Source organism: Gorilla gorilla, chromosome 15 (assembly GCF_029281585.2).
Source record: "Gorilla gorilla gorilla isolate KB3781 chromosome 15, NHGRI_mGorGor1-v2.1_pri, whole genome shotgun sequence".
Lineage (NCBI taxonomy): Eukaryota > Metazoa > Chordata > Mammalia > Primates > Hominidae > Gorilla > Gorilla gorilla.
Genome location: NC_073239.2, coordinates 90012127 through 90033697, shown reverse-complemented (window position 1 = coordinate 90033697; position 21571 = coordinate 90012127). Strand labels below are relative to the sequence as shown.

Here is a 21571-nt window from a genome sequence, read left to right as displayed (position 1 = left end):
AAATGACTTAATGGATATTGTTTGAATTTCTACAATGAGAAATGTGGGGCTCTAAGCCTGCTCTGTAGGACAGGACTAGAAGAGTGGCTTAACCAAAGAACTGGCAAGTTAAGTGGAAAACTTGAAAACATTTATTAATCATAGGGAACATGTTTCCAACAACACATATAATTCCATTCAGCATCTGACCAAGCTTTGTGATTCCCTGGAGTCAGAGGTTTAACCATTCCTCTAAAGCTAAGAAAGGCTGTCATTTCCACAAACAGTTGACATAACTGGTTAGAGATAATACTGAACACTTATGGGGCTGTTATGTTAGGCTTAAGCCTAAAGTTTCTTAACATATTATTAATATTTGTGCCTAAGAGATTTTACTCATGCAAAAGCTAGCATGTTTCTATGGAGGTCGTTGAGATTTCAAGTTCTTTTTTGCCTTACTCCACTTTAACACAACTGAGAAAACAAATTCATAACTATAATGATACAATAACACTGTCAAAGGCTAACCAGAGCTGCAGATTCTATTTAAATTTAGATCACCCATTTCATTTATTTTTTTTCTCCTCAAGGTCCTTTAAATAGCTTATAGGTTTGCTTTTTGTTTATGTATTTATTTGAGACAGGGTCTCACTTTGTCACCTAGGCTGGAATACAATGGTGTGATCTCAGCTAAATGCAGCTTTGACCACCCAACCCTGAAACCAATCCTCTTGCCTCAGCCTCCCAAGTAGCTGGGATTACAAGGGCACACCACCACACCTGGCTAATTTTTGTATTTTTAATAGAGACAGGGTCTCACCATGATGGCCAGGCTGGTCTGAAACTCCTGGCCTCAAGTAATCCGCCCACCTTGGCCTCCCAAAGTGCTGGGATTACAGGCGTGAGCCACCATGCCCAGCGAATATTTCTTTTTTCAAATGGAGACTAAGAAACATAACTGAAGCTATCATTGATGACAAGGGCATAATATAAACTCCAATTACCAATAAGAACATAAGAATGCTCTCAAAGATCTCATGCTAACCAGCTTTTGTGGTTTTTTTTTTCTTTTTTTGAGACAGTCTCACTCTGTCACACTGCACTGGAGTGCAGTGGCACAATCTCAGCTCACTGCAACCTCTGAGTCCTGGGTTCAAGCAATTCTCATGCTTCAGTCTCCTGAGTAGCTGGGACTACAGGTGCATGCCACCACACCCATTGACTTTTTTTTTTTTTTTTTTTTTTAGCAGAAATGGGGTTTCACCATGTTGGCCAGGCTGGTCTCAAACTCCTGACCACCTGCCTCGGCCTCCCAAAGTGCTGGGATTACATGTGTGAGCCACCATGCCCGGCCTTTTTTGGTTTCTTCTGTATCAGCTGTTCTAACTCCATGACTTTAGTCAGTCATCACAGAAAACCTCGAATGCTTGATCCCTTTCCAGAGATATTCCTCAGGTAGCATACTATTCTTTTGTGACCTTTCCTCACATTAAAAAATATTTTAAAAATTTGGGAGGCCGAGACGGGCGGATCACGAGGTCAGGAGATCGAGACCATCCTGGCTAACACGGTGAAACCCCACCTCTACGAAAAATACAAAAAATTAGCCAGGCATGGTGGCGGGCGCCTGTAGTCCCAGCTACTTGGGAGGCTGAGGCAGGAGAATGGCGTGAACCCGGGAGGCAGAACTTGCAGTGAGCCGAGATCGTGCCACTGCACTCCAGCCTGGGCAACAAAGCGAGACTCCATCGCAAAAAAAAAAAATATATATATATATATATATAATTTTAGGTTGGGCACAGTAGCTCACACACCTGTAATCCCAGCACTTTGGGAGGCCAAGACATGTGGATCACTTGAGCTCAGGAGTTTAGGACCAGACTGTGCAACACGGTGAAACCTCATTTCTGCCAAAAATACAAAAAATTAGCCGGGTGTGGTGGCATGAGCCTGTGGTCCCAGCTACTTGGGAGGCTGAGGTGGCAGGATCACTTGAGACCATCCTGGTCTCAAGGAGGTCGAGGTTGCAGTGAGTTTAGATTGCACCACTGCATTCCAGCTTTGGTGACAGTGTGAGATTACTTTTTCAAAATAGCTTTTTAAATTATTAAATAACTGTATTATAGAACATTTAGAAAATGAAAGGGGGAAATCACCAAGATCACCCATGCTTTTCTTCTCTTATTTTTCCGAGATAGATGTAATACAGCCGTGAACCACCATGCCTGGCCTGCAATATACTCTTGATGCATAACCACTTTGGAAGAATCCTAGCAATCTCTAAAATGGTTCTAAGATCCATATATCCAATCACAGCAACTATCTTTGAGAAACTCACACAAGTGCACACAGACTAACGAATTAGTATGTCACTGCAGCACTGTCAGTTATTGTGAAAAACTGGAACCTACCAAATGTTTGTAAACAGAATTATTTTTATATATTCACAAGAGAAAACGAATGCTAGAGCTACATGCATCTACATATACATGAATGCCCAAAATTCTACATAGGAATGTCTCTTTTGCAACATATACTAACATATATATGTGGAAATTCTCTTCAACTTTCAGACATAAACCATATAAAGTTCTTTTTTGTTTTGTTTTGTTTTAGATGGAGTCTCACTCTGTCACCCAGGCTGGAGTGCAGTGGTGCAATCTCGGCTCACTGCAAGCTCCGCCTCCCAGGTTCACGCCATTCTCCTGCCTCAGCCTCCCGAGTAGCTGGGACTACAGGCGCGTGTCACCACGCCCAGGTAATTTTTGTATTTTTTTAGTAAAGACGGGGTTTCATCATGTTGACCAGGATTGTCTCAGTCTCTTGACCTCGTGATCCGCCCTCCTCGGCCTCCCAGTGTTGGGATTACAGGCATGAGCCACCGCGCCCAGCTTTTTTTTTTTTTTTGAGACAGAGTCTCACTCTGTTGCCCAAGCTGGAGTGCAGTGGTGCAATCTTGGCTCACTGCAACCTCCACCTCCAGAGTTCAAGCAATTCTCTGCCTCAGTTTCTGGAGTAGCTGGGATTACAGGTGCCTGCCATCACGCCTGGCTAAATTTTGTATTTTTTTTTAGTAGAGACAGGGTTTCACCATGTTGGCCAGGCTGGTCTTGAACTCCTGACCTTGTGATCCACCAGCCTCAGCCTCCCAAATTGCTGGGATTACAGGCGTGAGCCACCACACCCAGCCTAAAGTTTTAAAACATGCCAAGTGTATTACATAATGTGATACGATTTATGTACACAAATATTATAGTAAGCCTAATACTCAATTTTATTAAACATGGTAAATACCCAATTCAGGACAGTAACTATCCTGAGAAAAGAGGAAAAAGAATGGGGGAGGAGCACTTCAATTTTATCTGCAATTTTTTGTCATATAACTAGTCTCTTTTCAAATTAAATGCAAAATCTTGTTTTGTTTAGTTAGGATTTCATTTAGTGTAGGATCAATAAGCAATAGAAGCAAAAAAAGCTTATCAAAAAAACAGCAAATAAGATGTTAAAGTTTAATAAAGTTGGGTGATAGGTACATGGGTGCCTATTACATTATGTGCCATACTTTCTGTATGTGCTAGAAACATTGCACAACAAAAACTTGAGAAATAAATATTTGGGCTAAAAAAACAAACACAACTTCAGCTCTCTGACTATTCTGTCATCAAACTTCAAATCCCTTTACTATGAATGAGATTATGCACAGCAGCCCACAAAAGGAAAACTATTTTCCAGGCTATAGCAGCTCGTCACAGTATTTGCTTAGAGTTGAAGAAATGAAGCTAAAGGCAAGATTTAACCTTTGGAACGAGAAATGCTTTAGATGTTATCTTCTATTTGAACTATAACAATATAGAACTGTAATAGTACTCGAAGTTAAACAACAATGTCAACTAATTGAATAAGACTTGGTTAGTCAGATCCAAAATTATTTCAATTTGATTATACTCTGGTAGGTAACTGACTTGATCCTATTGCTCAGGACTCTCCCAATTTTAAAACTGAAAGTCCTGTGTTCTAGAACCTCTAGTTTTAGACAAACCTGGACAACTGGCCATCCTAGCTTCTGGGCACATCAAAACTTCCCAGCTGGGAAAGAATTTTCAAATTATCTAGTAAATTACCTAATTTTACTGATGGGAAAAGTGAAGAATCCTAAATCTTCAAAGTGTAAAAGGAAGTTCCAGGCCATTCAGTGCTCTAGTTCAACTGCTGAATTCACAGACTAATCCTCTACAGATCTTGCCGGAGTGGCCTTCCAGCCTTTTGTGACTGTTTGTAGTGAAAAGTACACACAAGCCTACAAGGCAGCCCAGATGTACCATAACTGTGGGAAAATAAAAAAAAAAAAAAAATACAGAACCTCTCTATGTTGCCCATGCTGGACTCAAACTCTTAGACAAGCAATCCTCGTACCTCAGCCTCCTGAGTTCCTGAGTAGCTGGGACTACAGGCATGCACCACCATGCCAGGCTACGAGAAAGTTCTTTTTATTGATCCAGACCTTATTGCCTGGTAACTTCCACCACTGTTCCTAGCTCTGCTCTCTGGTCCTAACAGAGGAAAATCTGACCCCACACCTAGTGCAACTGGATAGCTTATAGTTGGCCTTGTGTTTTCCTCTATTCTGGTTCCACCTCTAAAAATCCTATAGATACTCCAACTGTCTCACAGGATATCCATGTTCTCTCTCTTTTCTTTTCTTTCTTTTTCTCTATTTATTTATTATTTATTTATTTATTTTTGAAACGGAGTTTCGCTCGTCGCCCAGGTTCGAGTGCAATGGCACGATGTCAGCTCACTGTAACCTCCACCTCCTGGGTTCCAGCGATTCTCCTGGCTCAGCCTCCTGAGTAGCTGAGATTACAGGCACCTGCCACCAAGCCCGGCTAATTTTTATATTGTTAGTAGAGACGGGGTTTCTCCATGTTGGCCAAGCTGGTATTGAACTCCTAACCTCAGGTGATCTGCCCGCCTCAGCCTCCCAAAGTGCTGGGATTACAGGCATGAGCCACCGCGCCTGGCCTCTGCTCTCACTTTATGATGATTAGCTAGTAGAGTTGCAGTCAAATTTCATGTCTGTGTATGTAGCTGGTGAGGAGTCTCTGTCCGACAGCACAGATTACATTCTTTTCCTGAATCCCTCCTTTGAACTCTTAGAACTTCTACACTTATCCTTGCATTGTACAATCATAATGAATATCTACTGAGCGCTAACAGGAACTGTTAGGTACTGAATACAGTAAATAAAATGGACTCAGCCGTAGAAGAATAAGAGCAAGATAGGTAAAATAATAAACAACATGAACTATGAGGTGCTGCACACCTTGGGAAGCTGGAGAAGGCTTCAACTGAGGTGGTGATATGTGAGTTAGGTAGGAACTGTATCAACACCTATGTGTTAAACAGCCCTGTGTCCTCCAGCAATCAGCTGAAGTTCACCAAATATATTATAAATTTGGTAAAGTAGAGAAAGCCTGCTCAGCCCCCTCAGCATTTCTTAGAGGTGAGGGGAGATGATAAGTGAATCCAGTCTGGCAAAGGCAGTTTCAGAGACTGACACTGTACCTGGCTACGTACAGTATTGCTCAGGTGGTTGTCCTCAGACATCTGTGCATTCTGGAAGTAGGACAACGGTGCAGGTAACTCTGTCATTGGAGCAACTGTATAGAAATACTGTTTCACAGAAAACAAAGCCTCCTGAGGTTCTGAAAAGGGAAAGAAAAACAGAACTTTGTGCACTACAATTATACTGTTATAAAAAACACTTTCATAGATTACATTAAGCAGAAACAAACCTTTCTTTCATGTGTTCTCCTCCAGGCCAAGCTGTCTAAGGACCTCAAAGGCTGTTGTCACTTGCAGGCTCCCAGATTAGGTCTGAAATAGGATTTCACCAGGTCATCCATTGTTAGTTAAATCCTAGTAAATTCATTTAAACCAATCAAATACTTATAAGACCAATTTGTAAACCAGGAATGTATTAATTTGTCACGACTTTCAGCTAACTGACAAATTTACTATAAGCTCAAGGTAGACCTCTTTAGCAATAAGTAGAACCGCCTGAGACACCAAACATTTTCAACCACAAAGATACTTAATGACTTCTGATTTCCAGCAAAGGGAGCTGAGTAATCTTAAGGAATGTTCTCAACATTCCTTTTTCTATGCTGACCAAATTCAACCTAATCTTTATATTTTCATAAAATCATTTGTCTAGCACTTTTAATTTTGCAAAATTCTATAATGTCATCTTATCCTTATCACAATGCCCAAGGCAGGACGGACAGATAACATGCTTATTTTACAAAAGGAGAAGGGAATCCAGAGAAGTTCAGTGACTTGCTTAAGATGACACAACTGGGTAGAGCTGGCAAGAAATCGCAGACTCAGCCAGGAGCGGTGGCTCATGCCTGTAATCCCAGCACTTTGGGAGGCCAAGGCGGGCGGATCACGAGGTCAGGAGATCGAAACCAGTCTGACCAACATGGTGAAACCCCATCTCTACTAAAAATACAAAAATTAGCCGGGTGTGGTGGCGCGCACCTGTAATCCCAGCTACTCAGGAGGCTGAGGCAGGAGAAAAGCTTGAACCCAGGAGGTGGAGGTTGCAGTGAGCCGAGATGGTGCCACTGCACTCCACTCCAGCCTGGGCTACAGAGCGAGGCGAGACTCCGTCTCAAAAATAAAAAGAATGGCTGACTCCTGACTCCCAGCCTCAGGCCTCTCCTTTGATCTTGGCGCAGCCTTATTTACAGGGACGACTGTGTCTCTCAGAGTTCACCCTCCTGGGGGGGCCACATTTCCACTTGCCTGTCTACCTTAATTTCCATCAGCCAATTCTTTATGATTTCAACTTTTCCTTTTCACAGAAGGTTTTCAGAAATATAGAAGGCAAAAATCCGTGTACATACCTAACGCTAATTAATACATTACCATATACACATTTACATAAAAAAAATTTTCTCAATGTCCTATTTCATTTTCACTTTTAACATCAGGATACTCTTTCCTCTAAATATTCCATTTTTTTTTCTTCTAACGATTTTTCATCAAAAATGCATAAAGTAATTTTTCCTCCAGCAAAGGTATCAAGTTCAAAATAACCCTTAACTACTTACATTTGTATCATTCAAATCATTACACGTTTTTAACCAAGGTGACGTTCCACTTTATCATACATGCTTTTATATACCATGTCCATCTTTCTCCTCCCCTCACCTTCAGCCCATTGTCAGCTAGCATGAGATCAGCGAAATGCAAATTCATATTAATTGAAAACACAGTGCAAATTTGCTTAAAAAATAAAGAGTTTAAGGCCAGGAGTTGCAGACTGGTCTCCAGCCTGGGCAACATAGCAAGACACTATCTCTACAAAAAAAGAATTAGCTGGGTGCAGGTGGGATGCATCTGTAGTCCCAAATGCTCAGGAGGCTGAGGTGGGGGGATGGCTTGAGTCCAGGAATTAGAGGCTGCAGTGAGCCAAGATCTCGTCACTGTACTCAGCCTGGGCAACAGAGTGAGACTCTGTTTTAAAAAAAAAAAAAAAAAGATTTTTTAAAACTAAATTTTTGTGGGAATTTAACCTATACTTAGAGTTATCAATACCTTTGTTCCTGTCTTTATTTTGAGACACAGTCTTGCTCTGTCACCCAGGCTGCAATGTAGTGGCACGATCTCGCTCACTGGAACCTCTACCTCCTGGGTTTAAGTAATTCTCGTGTCTCAGCCCCCCGAATAGCTGGGATTACAGGTGTGCACCACCACGTCCAGCTAATTTTTGTATTTTTAGTAGAGGCTGGGTTTCACCATGTTGGCCAGGCTGGTCTTAAACTCCTGACCACAAGTGATCCACCCACCTCAGCCTCCCAAAGTGCTAGGATTACAGGTGTGAGCCACCACGAACCAGCCCTGTTCCTGTCTTTTAATATGGACAAAATTAAGATTTCACAATACAGACGGTCTCTGATGACAGTTCAGTTTAGAACTGTTCAGCTTTAGTATGATGCAAAAACAATATGTATTCAATACAAACTGTACTTTTTGAGTATCCATACAAGTTCACTTTCAGTGAAGTCGTCAATAAATTGCATGAGGCCGGGCTTGGTGGCTCATGCCTGTAATCCCAGCACTGTGGGAGGCTGAGATGGGCGTTATTACTTGAGGCCAGGAGTTCGTGACTAGCCTGGCCAACATGGTGAAACCCTGTTTCTACTAAAAATACAAAAAAAAATTGGCTGGGTGTGGGTGGTGGGTGCCTGTGGTTCCAGCTACTCAGGAGGCTGAGGTGGAAGGATCACTGGAGCCAAGAAAGTCAAGGCTGCAGTGAACAGTGACTGCATCACTACACTCCAGCCTGAGTGACAGAGTGAGACCCTGTCTCAAAAAAAATAATAAAATAATAAAAGTACACTCCATTATGGAAAAACCCATAGAACTCTCATATAATCCCTCAGAAACAAAACAAGTAAACAAGACAGTCTTAGCCAAATGAAACAAGGCAAAGAAAGGGTAATGCAAGCAAAAATAAAAGGTAAGTAGGGCGGACGCGATGGCTCATGCCTGTAATCCCAACACTATGGGAGGCCGAGGCACACAGATCATTTGAGGCCAGGAGTTCGAGACCAGCCTGGCCAACATGGTGAAGCCCTGTCTGTACTAAATATACAAAAATTAGCTGGGCGTGGTAGCTCGTGCCTGTAATCCCAGCTACTAAGGAGGCTGAGGCAGGAGAATCGCTTGAACCTGGGAGGTGGAGGTTGCAGTGAACCAAGATTGTGACACTGCACCGCAGCCTGGGTGACAGAGCAAGACTGCATCTCAAAAAATAAAATAAAATAAATAAATGGTATATAAATAAACTATATTATGCTTATAGGTTAAATATGAGCAGAAGTGATTACCATGCACTAAACAAGATTAGTATAATCTTATACCATAAATTTAGTAGAGATACAATTAAATAATAAGAATGATTATTCACTAAACAAGAAAGACACTGTCTACTTATATGTAAAACTCAGAGACAGACATTATTAAACTAAGGCTTAACAAACTAATTTATGATATTCCCTTAATCCTTTTACAGATGAAAACAGTGTGGCACACAGAACTTAACTTGCTTAAGGTCATATCTGGCAAGCGAGGAGTTGGAATTCACAGAGTACACTATATTGCCTCTTTATAAAACTCCATACCTGCCCCGTAGGAGTTTACAGCAATGAGGATTACTGTATTTTGAAGTGATTTTGATTACTAGTAAATCTATTACTTAGAAGTAAATGAGATCTTAAACTTCAAAAACTGCTCTAAGTATAAATTCAAAACTGAAGCACCAAAAGCATTTTCAGTAATCTCAATATCCTAGTATTTATGTTTTTTTAAAAAAGGATAAGCTGGCCGGGCGCAGTGGCTCACGCCTGTAATCCCAGCACTTTGGGAGGCCAAGGTGGGCAGATCACAAGGTCAGGAGTTCCAGACCAGCCTGGCCAATATGGTGAAACCCGATCTCTACTAAAAAATACAAAAATTAGCCGGGCATGGTGACGCACACCTGTAGTCCCAGCTACTCGGGAGGCTGAGGCAGGAGAATCGCTTGAACCCAGGAGGCAGAGGTTGCAGTCAGCCAAGATTACGCCACTGCATTCCTGCCTGGGTGACAGAGTGAGACTCCATCTCAAAAAAAAAAAAAAAAAAAAGGATAAGCTATAATGCAAATCTTTTTTTTTTTTTTTTTTAAGAGACAAGGTCTCGGCCGGGCGCGGTGGCTCACGCCTGTAATCCCAGCACTTTGGGAGGCCGAGGCGGGTGGATCACGAGGTCAGGAGATCGAGACCATCCTGGCTAACACGGTGAAACCCCGTCTCTACTAAAAATACAAAAAAAAATTAGCCGGGCGTGGTAGTGGGCGCCTGTAGTCCCAGCTACTCGGGAGGCTGAGGCAGGAGAATGGCGTGAACCCGGGAGGTGGAACTTGCAGTGAGCCGAGATCACGCCACTGCACTCCAGCCTGGGCGACAGAGCAAGACTCCGTCTCAAAAAAAAAAAAAAAAAAAGAGACAAGGTCTCACTCTGTCACCCAGGCTGGAGTACAGTGGCAATCATAGCTCACTGCAGCCTTGAACTCCTGGCCTCAGTCGATCCTCCCACCTCAGCCTCCCAAGCAGGTGGGACTACATGGGTGGCTAGTTTTTTACTTAGAGAAAGGGTCTTGCTGTATCGCCCGGGCTGGTCTTACCTGGCCTCAAGCAACCCTACCACTTCAGTCTCCCAACTAGCCAGGATTACAGGCCTGAGCCACTGCAGCCACTGGTCATTTTAAAAGAAGTAGTTTCCATTTTTACCCTATGCTAATAGGATCTGTTCGGTTATTACAAGAAACCATACAAGCTGGTACAAACTGGTCACACTGGAGCTTTCTCAGACAAATCCCGTAAAAATCATCAATAATACAGCAGTCACTTTAGCATTTTCCAATACTATCTTCAAAGTTCTTTTCACATCTGTTCTTCCATTTGAGTCTTAAAGAAACCTCATGAGGAAAGGAATCTGTACTGACATGTAAAAAAAAAAAAAAAACTCAGAAAAGGTGAAAGATTTTGCCTGCACAGAGTTACGGAGCGAGTGTAAACAATGCCAGTTCCAGAACCCAAGTCTTCTGATGCCCAGCCCAAGTCTTTTCCAGTTCACCCAGAGAAATCTTGTGCCTCCCTTGATGCTTCCAAAGATCACAATGCTACAAGGTGAGCCTCCCTGGGAGAGCTGCTCTTTACAGGGGGCTCGGTAGGAAGCAGAGGCAGGCAACAGGGCTAGGTCTTCAGTCAGGCCTGGTGAACAAACAAGCGCTACTGGTACAAAGAAAGGGGCAGGCAAAGCTAGATTTGATTTTGGTCCAGTATTAGCTGAAAACAATTGAGGATTGCATGGTGGTCAATGACCCCACTGTTCAGGCGGCGTGGCAAAAGACACTAAGAGACTTTTTAACATTCTTAGCCGTGAACATTCTTAGCCCTGTGAACAACAAAAACAACAACAGTTACTCAGATCTGAGGATCTTTCATGGGACCCAAATTGAGGAGTAGGTGGGAGTAGGGACAGAATCTACTTTGGTGTTTTTGCTCTCTGGTCACCTGCTGCAAACTGACAGAGCACAACACTTGAATTCACTGATATCCATTTTCTTAATCTCAAGACACTTGCTCAATCAGACAAAAGGAAAAAGAAATCCTTCTCTGATGGGAAACTAGCATTTATCTATTATATACAAAGAGATTTAAAAAGCCCCAGGAGAACTACAAATAATCTCAAAGCTCAGATGTGCTGAACAGAAGTCTAACCAGAAAACCTTCTACTCATCAGCACTTCAGAAGTTATCACAGGAGCAATGTTTAGAATCTCAAAATAAGTTTATTAAAAATGTAATTCAAGAAAGTACCAACAGAAAAGTATTAATACATTTTTTTCTCTCACTACATCCCAATGTAACAACAAAACCTCAAACTCCTGCAGAACATGGTTACTTATTGATACCATTTTCTTTTTTCACTCTCAGACATAAACAAAATTTCTACTGTGGAAAAACATCTTCAGGGGACTTTTAACCATGATCTCTAGCACAAAGGGCTTGTGGCTTGTTTTAATGTCTCTAAGCTACTTGACTAGTTTCTCTTTCACTGAGAAAACTGCTACAAGTATTTTCTGCTGCATCTGCACTGCAATGCTAAGTTTCAAGTGCCAATGAGCTTGTGATTTATTCTTTATTTTACAAAAGTATTTAATCAGCCTTAGTGTTACTTTGAAAGCTTCTCCCTGGACAGGCGGCCCAACTTCTGATGTTATGAATGGGCTGGAAAAGCCTCTACTTGAGTTTTTAAAGGATCACATCCAATAGTAAATGTAACCGAACTCTAAATTCCAACCTATAATTGAAATTATTATTATTATTGAGATGTAGTTTCTTTTTTTTTTTTTTTTTTTTTTTTTTTTGAGACAGAGTCTCACTCTGTCGCCCAGGCTGGAGTGCAGTGGCACAATCTCAGCTCACTGCAAGCTCCGCCTCCCGGGTTCAGGCCATTCTCCTGCCTCAGCCTCCCAAGTAGCTGGGACTACAGGTACCCACCACCACGCCTGGCTAATTTTTTGTATTTTTAGTAGAGACGGGGTTTCACTGTGTTAGCCAGGATGGTCTCGATCTCCTGACCTCGTGATCTGCCCGCCTCGGCCTCCCAAAGTGTTGGCATTACAGGCGTGAGCCACCGCGCCCGGCCAAGATGTAGTTTTGCTCTTGTCGCCCAGGCTGGAATGCAATGCCACGATCATGGCTCACTGCAACCTCCACCTCCTGGGTTCAAGCAATTCTCCTGCCTCAGCCTCCTGAGTAGCTAGGATTACAGACGCCCACCACCATGCCCAGCTAATTTTTGTATTTTTAGTAGAGATGCGGGTTTCATTCAGCATGTTGGCCAGGCTGGTCTCGAACTCCTGACCTCAGGTGATCCACCACCTTAGCTGGGATTACAGGCGTCAGCCACTGTGCTCAGCCTATAATTGAAATTAATAAAAAAAATTTTTTAACTAATTTAAAAACTTTAGGAATACATCCTCAAAAGACTCCTCTGGTTTTTAAGACACTAGGAGCAAATCATTTCTCCAGCCCTATAAAAGGCTTTGTGAAAGCAGTAGACGCTAAAAAGAGCAAGGGTAGTGATACATCCCATTTGGTGATTTTTTTTTTTTTCTCCTTCCATCCCACTCCACCTCTGTTAACCATCTGTGGTAGATTAGATTATTATTCAGCCAATATTCGCTCCCTCCCCCAGCCTGGTCAAAGGAGGAATACACCTCTCTCCAGCGATGTTATAGGCTTGGCTCTGTAGTTTGCTTGGCTGCATGGTGGTTGCAGTCTACTACCCACTCCTAAGTCTTTGGGCATGATCATGTGACTTGCTTTGGTCAATGCAATCTTAGCAGATGTGGCATAACCAGACATTTGAACTATGCTTATGCAGTTGGCCTTGACTTCTTGTACTTCTGCTGGTGCCTTGAGAAAAGCTTATCATGGATAGCCGCTGCCCCTTCAGCCTGGGCCCCAGAATAAGGCATACAAATAAGAACTGCCCTCACTGATCCACAGATGTACCTACAAGGAAGCAGAGCCCTGAGTGAGAATACATGCTCTGAACTGCTGAGTTTGGGGGAGGTCTGTAATGTAGAGTTACTATAGCAACTTGTTTTTAAATAATGGTTATGTTGGCTCAGAAAATGCAATAAAAACGAACAAAGACTTAGAATTGCAAGTCCAGGATCCCTTATCTGTAACTTTTAGGACTAAATGTGTTTAGAATTCAGATTTTTTTGGATTTTGTAAAGGTACTATGCAAATGCCAGAAGTTATATAATGCCCCTACAGGGTCTTAGAGACAGAAAAGCAAACAAATTATTAAGCTATAGTGAAACAAATGAATAGTTTTAAGTCACATTAAAAAAAAGAAAATAAAGACGATAACTAGGCCAGATTTTGCTGTTAAATTAGTTATAAAAAACCTTGGCCAGGTGCGGTGGCTCGCGCCTGTAATCCCAGCACTTTGGGAGGCTGAGGCGGGTGGATCACGAGGTCAGGAGTTCGAGACCAGCCTGGCCAATATGGTGACACCCCCATCTCTACTAAAAATACAAAAATTAGCCCAGTGTGGTGGCACACGCCTGTAGTCCCAGCTACTCGGGAGGCTGAGGCAGAAGAATCGCTTGAACCTGGGAGGCGGACGTTGCAGTGAGCTGAGATTGTGCCACTGCACTCCAGCCTGGGTGACAGAGGGAGACTCTGTCTCAAAAAAAAAAAAAGAAAAGCAAAAAAAGAAAAACCTTTTAGTTTTCGGATTTCACAACTCTGGATATGAGACTATGATCCTATATACCTTTGTATAATTATAAAGAATCCTTCCCAATAAGTTATTTAATTTCAATAACTCTATAAGGGAGATATGATTATTCAAAATCATTGTCTAAAATTCTGTGGAAACGGACAGAATACAACTAATTTTTAATGAGAAATGATTATTTACGTCTAATTAATTTGTAAATCACTTGTTATATTTAGCATTGCCTGCAGTCTTTCTTTTGCTTTGATCAACTTAAACAAGAAACCGTACAAGGCGTTGTGAAAAGCCAACACTAATACCTTTTTCCTCACTCTCACCCAAGCAAGAGTATTAATATCTTTCAATCAACAAACATTTACTGGGTTTCTTCTATGTAAGCACACACTTGATGAGGGTTGGGAATTCTAATTAATCAGGTATTACTTCTGTTTACTTAAGGAGCTTACTATCTCTAGAGGGCAAAACAAGTAAATTTTTATACTGGTTAGATATTGAAATAAAAATATGTTAGGTATATTGTGTTAAAATAAATTATTCACATTGGTTTCATCTGTTTCTTTTTGCCCCCTTTTTTTTTTTTCTTTTTTTCTTATGGAGTCTCGCTCTGTAGCCCAGTCTGGAGTGCAGTGGCATGATCTCGGCTCACTGCAACCTCCACCTTCTGGGTTCAAGCGATTCTCCTGCCTCACCTCCCGAGTAGCTGGGATAACAGGTACATGCCAACACACCCGGCTAATTTTTTGTATTTTTAGTAGACACAGGGTCTCACCATGTTGGCGAGGCTAGTCTCGAACTCCTGACCTCAGGTGATCTACCTGCCTCGGCCTCCCAAAGTGCTGGCAGATTGTAGGTGTGAGCCACTGTGCCCAGCTTTAAAAACAAACAAACAAACAAAAAAAAAACGAAGTCTCGCTCTGTTGCCCAGGCTGGAGTGCAGTGGCGCGATCTCGGCTCACTGCAAGCTCCGCCTCCTGGGTTCACGCCATTGTCCTGCCTCAGCCTCCCGAGTAGCTGGGACTACACGTGCCCGGCACCATGTCTGGCTAATTTTTTGTACTTTTAGTAGAGACGGGGTTTCACCGCGTGAGCCAGGATGGTCTCCATCTCCTGATCTGGTTATCCACCCGCCTCGGCCTCCCAAAGTGCTGGGTTTACAGGCGTGAGCCGCTGCGCCCGGCCACCCAGCCTCTTTTTACATTTTTTTTTTTTTTTCTTGACAGAGTCTGGCTCTGTCGCCCAGGATGGAGTGCAGTGGCGCGATCTCAACTCACTGCAAGCTCCGCCTCCCGGGTTCACGCCATTCTCCTGCCTCAGCCTCCCGAGTAGCTGGGACTACAGGCGCCCGCCATCAAGCCCGGCTAATTTTTTTTTTTGTATTTTTTAGTAGAGACGGGGTTTCACTGTGTTAGCCAGGATGTCTCGATCTCCTGACCTCATGATCCGCCCGCCACGGCCTCCCAAAGTGCTGGGATTACAGGGGTGAGCCACCGCGCTAGGCCTTTTTTTACCTCTAAAAATGTGTTTATGGCTAGGCACAGTGGCTTGTGCCTGTATCCCACCACTCTGGGAGACCAAGGCGGGAGGATCACTTGACTCCAGGAGTTCAAGACCAGCCTGGGCAACATAGTGAGGCTCCCATCTCTAAAAAAATAAATAGCCGGCCGGGCAGGGTGGCTTACGCCTGTAATCGCAGCACTCTGGGAGCCCGAGGCGGGTGGATCACGAGGTCAGGAGATCGAGACCATACTGGCTAACACGGTGAAACCCCGTGTCTACTAAAAATACAAAAAAATTAGCCGGGCTTGGTGGCGGACGCCTGTAGTCCCAGCTGCTGGGGAGGTTGAGGCAGGAGAATGGCGTGAACCCGGGAGGCGGAGCTTGCAGTGAGCCGAAATCGCGCCACTGCACTCCATCCTGGGCGACAGAGCCAGACTCCGTCTCAAAAAATAAAATAAATAAATAAATAAATAGTATGTTTATTAAAAAATTTAAAATAGGGATAATCACCTTGTGGTTCTCCCAGTCTGCATGCTAATAAATTTGTATGCCTTTTCTCCAAAAGAAAAACAAAAAAGATTTTTTTTTTTGAGACAGTCTCACTCTTTTGCCCAGGCTGCAGTGCAGTGGCATAATCTCGGCTTACTGCAACCTCCTTCTCCCGGGTTCACCCTCGCTTGGGAGCAGCTAGGACTACAGGCGCGCGCCCCCACGCCCAGCTAATTTTTTGTAGAGACGGGGTTTCGCCGTGTTGTCTGGTCTCGAACTCCTGAGCTCAAGGATCCGCCCCGCGGCCTCCCAAAGTGCTGGGATTACAGGCGTGAGCCACCGCACCGGGCCTCACATTTTATTTCTATTGGCTAGCGCTGCTCTAAATCTTCTGTTCCTTCTGCTACACCAGGCCTAACACTCAAAATCCCTGCCAACCTTTTCCTTCCTGAAGCTTCCCTCCCCTTCCTCAGCTCTGGCGACCCTGCGCTGTGGTGGTTCTCCAACCACACTCATTCTCCTCAGCTGGCTCCTTGCTCTTCTTCCACCCCCTCGTTACAAGTGTTCCTAAGTGTTTGCCTTGGCCTCCTCTTCCCCTTCCTTAGCTTAGACTTCTCCACTGCTCCAACATCAACTGGAAATCTATGGAACTGATTCCTGTTTTCAGCTCCAGTCCTGTTCACAGGGCATTTTCACCTGCTGGCACCTCCAAAGTGACACTTCCAAACCACTTCCTCGCCCTCCGCTCTAAACCAGGTCTTTCTTCCTAACTTCCTTATTTCTGAGAATGTCTCTGCCATGTTCTAAACTGAAAACCTCCTAGTCAACTTCACACTTTATTCCCTGATCCTCAATTGGTTCCCATGTCCCGTTAGTGTTTCTTGTAAGCCTCTGCCACCACCGCAGATCGAACTCTAATCACATCTCACCTGAATTACGGAAAAGTCACCTCAATTCTCTCACCTATCCCAGCCTCCACTATAGATTAATATGCCTAAAGCAGAGCTGACCACAACGGTGAGAAGAATCTGAGAGGGAAGCAGCAGCAAACACAAGAGTCACTGGACATGCATGCCTCGAGACAGTCCCGACCAAGGAGAAAGCATCAGACCCCGTCTTCCGCCTCGAACGAGAGGCGTGCGGACTTCGCCCAGAATGCTCGTCTCCCCTGGACAAGGACACACCCGGGGAGTGAGGCGCGGAGTTTCACCAGTTGCTCAAGCAAACCCAGCCCAAGACGCTTCCTCTTTCTCCTACTCCACTCCAGTTCAGACGGCTACTAATCCCGGCCCAAGGCACCTGCGCCCTGAGACGTCTTCGAGCAAACAGCATTTCCGGACCAAGGCTCCCCGGAATCTCTCTCCACCCGGCCGCGCCCGAAGCCCGAGAAACGGGCCGCCCCTCCTGGTTTCCCACACGGGGTTCCCCAGCCCCAACCGGCCGCGCCCCGCCCCTCATCTTTTCGGACACCGGCTCCGCGGCCCGGGCGGCCACAAAGGGCCGGGCCCTGCCCGCGGCCGCCCATGTCCGCGGTGCCTTCCTGCCTTCCCCGGACTCCCCATCACGCACATACGCTTCCCCGCCGCCGCCGCTGCCACCGCGGCTCGTAGCTCAGGTTCCTTCCAGACCAGCCGCTATTTTGTTTCCGATGTGAAACCGCGGACCCCGGAGCTGCCTGTCTCAGGCCCCGCCCGAGAACCCTCACCGGTGTCGTCATTTCCGGCTCTGGCGTCGTTGGCGGCTGGCCCACGGGGGAGGGGAGGAGCCAGGAGGAAGGGGGCGTGGCCTCCGGCCTGGAGCAACGATTGCGGGGAGAATCCAGAGCTCCACCTGGTCTTCCCCACCTGACGGAATCCGCCCAGAGCGCTGGCGTGGGTTGTCGGGGTTCTGAGGCTGCTCGAGCTGAGGACGAAAGCCCCTATATAAATTGGGCCCAGCGTGTGCTTCTCCCGGCATACAAGCGATGGCCATCCTAAATTTAACACCTGTCATTTCTGTAGGGTACCTATTTGCGAACCAGCTGCATCACAATCAAGAGAACGCTGTTAAAATTGCAAATATCTCTGCCCTCTCCCACCACCCAATGAATCAAAACTTCTGGTGGGTGGCGAGAACCTGAGAAACTGCATTTTAAACATCCTCCGCGATTCTTGGACTCCAACTTTGACAACCAGTCTTTCTAGGTGGCAAGCTAGCTGAGAGCAGAAAATGTGTCTGGTTTGCTGGGTCACTTGATTTTTGCATCTGCCTGCTCTTTGTCCAGTTTTGGTAAAGACAGTACCAATGTCTAATTCATTAGACAGCATACCACACTTACACATATATCCAAAAGCTAAAACTAAAAAATGAATACTACCTTATTTAATCAAGGTGAACGGAGAAATGTCAAACATGGGTATTCAAAAAACCAAAAATGAAATTAACGGTACATGGTATCTGGGCAAGTTACATTCTTCTAAAGTTTCTTTAAAAATCCACCCCCAAGCGGCCGGGTGCAGTGGCTCACGCCTGTAATTCCGGCACTTTGGGAGGCCGAAGCAGGCGGATCATGAGGTTGGGAGTTCCAGACCAGCCTAACCAACATGGTGAAACCCCGTCTCTACTAAAAATACAAAAAAATTAGCCGGGTGTGGTGGCGCGCTCCTGTAATCCCAGCTACTCGGGAGGCTGCAGCAGGAGAATCGCTTGAACCTGTGAGCTGAGATCAACCACTGCACTCCAGCCTGGGAGACAGAGCAAGACTCCATCTCAAAAAGTAAAAATAAAAATAAAAAAATAAAATCCACCCCAAGCTATCCCTTCACATTCCTATCGCATCTATCTCCAATCCCTCCCCCCCAACCCACTGCCAACCTTGTTCAAAAACATCAGATTCTAATACTTTTTACACACAAAAGCTTTATATTTAAGAACAAAAGTAATATTTTCCATTAGCAGAATGAAAGATAAGTTGTGGGAGAAGGTTGAACGAAAAAAGATGTTTTTAAAATTCTTCACCTCCCCCACTTTAACAAGAGTAGGGATTTTAGTTTGTTCACTTACAAGTGCTCATGCTTGTCAGCAGCACATATACATTTAACAAGTGCTGAGAACAGTGCCTGATACATAACAGTGCCTGATACATACAATAGTTCAGTATTGAACAAATACAGGCTAAAACCCATCTATTTGTGAACTACTTCAATCTGATTGCAGTCTGCTAATATTAGTAGGATGTCTTAAAATGCTGATGAACTATTCTTAAAAACAATCTACAAAAATTTTGGGCAAAGATATTCATGGAATATTATATAGCAAAAAATTGGGAAACTAAATATGGTACAATAGGCAGGGTGCGGTGGCTCATGCCTGTAATTCCAGCACTTTGGGAGGCCAAGGTGGGCGGCTCATCTGAGGTCAGGAGTTCGAGACCAGCCTGATCAACATGGAGAAACCCCATCTCTACTAAAAATACAAAAAAAGTTAGCCAGGCGTGGTGGCACATGCCTGTAATCCCAGCTACATGGGAGGCTGAGGCAGGAGAATTGCTTGAGCCTGGAAGGCAGAGGTTGCAGTGAACCGAGATCGCGCCATTGCATTCCAGCCTGGGCAACAAGAGCAAAACTATGTCTCAAAAAATAAAAATAAATAAATAAATGAATAAATAAATAAATAAATGTGGTACAATAAATTATGGTCCACCCACCTCACAGAATGTCATGAAAATTTTTCATGAATGCCTGGTCACAGTGGCTCATGCCTGTAATCCCACCACTTTGGGAGGCCAAGACAGGAGGATCACTTGAGGTTGGTAGTACAAGACCAGCCTGGACAACATGGTGAAACCCCGTCTCTATCAAAAATACAAAAATTAGCCTGGCATGGTCGTGTGGGCCTGTAATCTCAGCTACTCAGGTGGCTGAGGCTTGAATCTGAGAAGGAAAGTTTGCAGTGAGCCGAGTTTGCACCACTGCACTCCAGCCTGGGAGACATAGTGAGACTCTGTTTTTCCAAAAAAAAAAAAAAAGTCCTGCAAGAAAAAGGCAGTAAGATTTTAAAAAATAGCAAACCCTAACTTTGAATAACCAGCCTTCAGATAATTTTCTTCTCATTTTCTTTATGTCCTACTGTTAGGCCTCTGAGCCCAAGCCTTCACGTATACATCCGGATGGCCTGAGGCAACTGAAGGACCACAAAAGTGAAAGTGGTCAGTTCCTGCCTTAACTGATGACATTACCTTGTGACATTCCTTCTCCTGGATAATGTCTCTGGAGCTCCCCACCAAACACCTTGTGACCCCTGCCCCTGCCCGCAAGAGCACAACCCCCTTTAATTGTAATTTTCCGCTACCTACCCAAATCCTACAAAACTGCCCCACCCCATCTCCCTTTGCTGACTCTCTTTTCGGACTCAACCCACTTGCACCCAAGTGAAATAAACAGCCTTGTTGCTCACACAAAGCCTGTTGGTGGACTCTCTTCACACGGACGTGTGTGTCATTTGGTGCTGAAGACCCAGGACAGGAGGACTCCTTCGGGAAACTGGTCCCCTGTCCTCACCCTCACTGCATGAGGAGATCCACCTATGACCTCGGGTCCTCCCATCAACCAGCCCAAGGAACATCTCACCAATTTCAAATTGGGTAAGCAGCCTTTTCACTCTCTTCTCCAGCCTTCTCACTACCCTTTAATCTCCCTGTCCTTCCAATTCCAGTTTTTTCCTCTCTAGTAGAGACAAAGGAGACACATTTTATCGGTGCACCCAAAACTCCGGCATTGGTCACGGACTCGGGAAGACAGGTTTCCCTTGGTGTCCAATCACTGCAGGAATGCCTGCTTGATTATTCACTCACATTTCAGAGGTGTCTGATCACCAGGGGGATGCCTGCCTTGATCCTTCACCTTGGTGGCAAGTACCACCTCCCCTTGGTGGCAAGTACCTCCTTCCCTGGGTGGCAAGTACCACCACCCACTCCAAGTCTCTACCCTCTCTTTTCTCTGGGCTTGCCTCCTTCACTATGGGCAAACTTCCACCCTCCATTCCCCTTTCTCCCTTAGCTTGTGTTCTCAAGAACTTAAAACCTCTTCAACTTACACTTGACCTAAGACCGAAACACCTTATTTTCTTCTACAACCCTGCTTGGCCCCAGTACAAACTCGACAATGGTCCCAAATAGCCAGAAAACGGCACTTTTGATTTCTCCATCCTACAAGATCTAGATAATTTTTGTCGAAAAATGGGCAAATGGTCTGAGGTGCCTGACGTCCAGGCATTCTTTCACACATTGGTCCCTCCCTAGTCTCTGCTCCCAATGCAACTCGTTCCAAATCTTTCTTCTTTCTCTCCTGTGTGTTCCTTCAGTCTCCACCCCAAGCTCTGAGTCCTTTAAATCCTCCTTTTCTACGGACCCATCTGACCTCTCCCCTTCTCCCCAGGCTGCTCCTTACCAGGCTGAGCCAGGTCCCAATTCTTCCTCAGCCTCCACTCCCCCACCCTATAATCCTTCTATCACCTCCCCTCCTCATACCTGGTCTGGCTTACAGTTTTGTTTCGTGACTAGCCCTCCCCCACCTGCCCAACAATTTCCTCCTAAAGAGGTGGCTGGAGCTGAAGGCACAGTCAAGGTTAATGCTCCTTTTTCTTTATCTGACCTCTCCCAAATCAGTTAGTTTTTAGGCTCCTTTTCATCAAATATAAAAACCCAGCCCAGTTCATGGCCCGTTTGGCAACAACTCTTAGATGCTTTACTGCCC

The 21571-nt window shown here is 44.6% G+C and overlaps 1 protein-coding gene across 8 annotated transcripts in view; it reads right to left on the bottom strand.

Moving 5' to 3' along the window:
- PSEN1 (presenilin 1) overlaps positions 1–17572 on the bottom strand; it is an 80735-nt gene extending 63163 nt beyond the window's left edge. Inside the window, exons 1-4 of one of the 8 annotated variants that reach the window (XM_063697964.1) lie at positions 17409–17554; positions 14623–14723; positions 5775–5856; positions 5545–5684 (exon numbers count right to left, since the gene is read on the bottom strand). In XM_063697964.1, coding sequence (XP_063554034.1) covers positions 5545–5631 — 87 coding nt within the window. In that variant the 5' untranslated portion in view covers positions 5632–5684; positions 5775–5856; positions 14623–14723; positions 17409–17554. Of the gene's footprint in view, positions 1–5544; positions 5685–5774; positions 5857–14622; positions 14724–15860; positions 15902–17408 lie in introns of those variants that run through there. The other 7 variants (XM_063697965.1, XM_031001701.3, XM_031001698.3 and 4 more) reach the window with 7 other exon arrangements.
- Positions 17573–21571: the final 3999 nt, after the last annotated feature.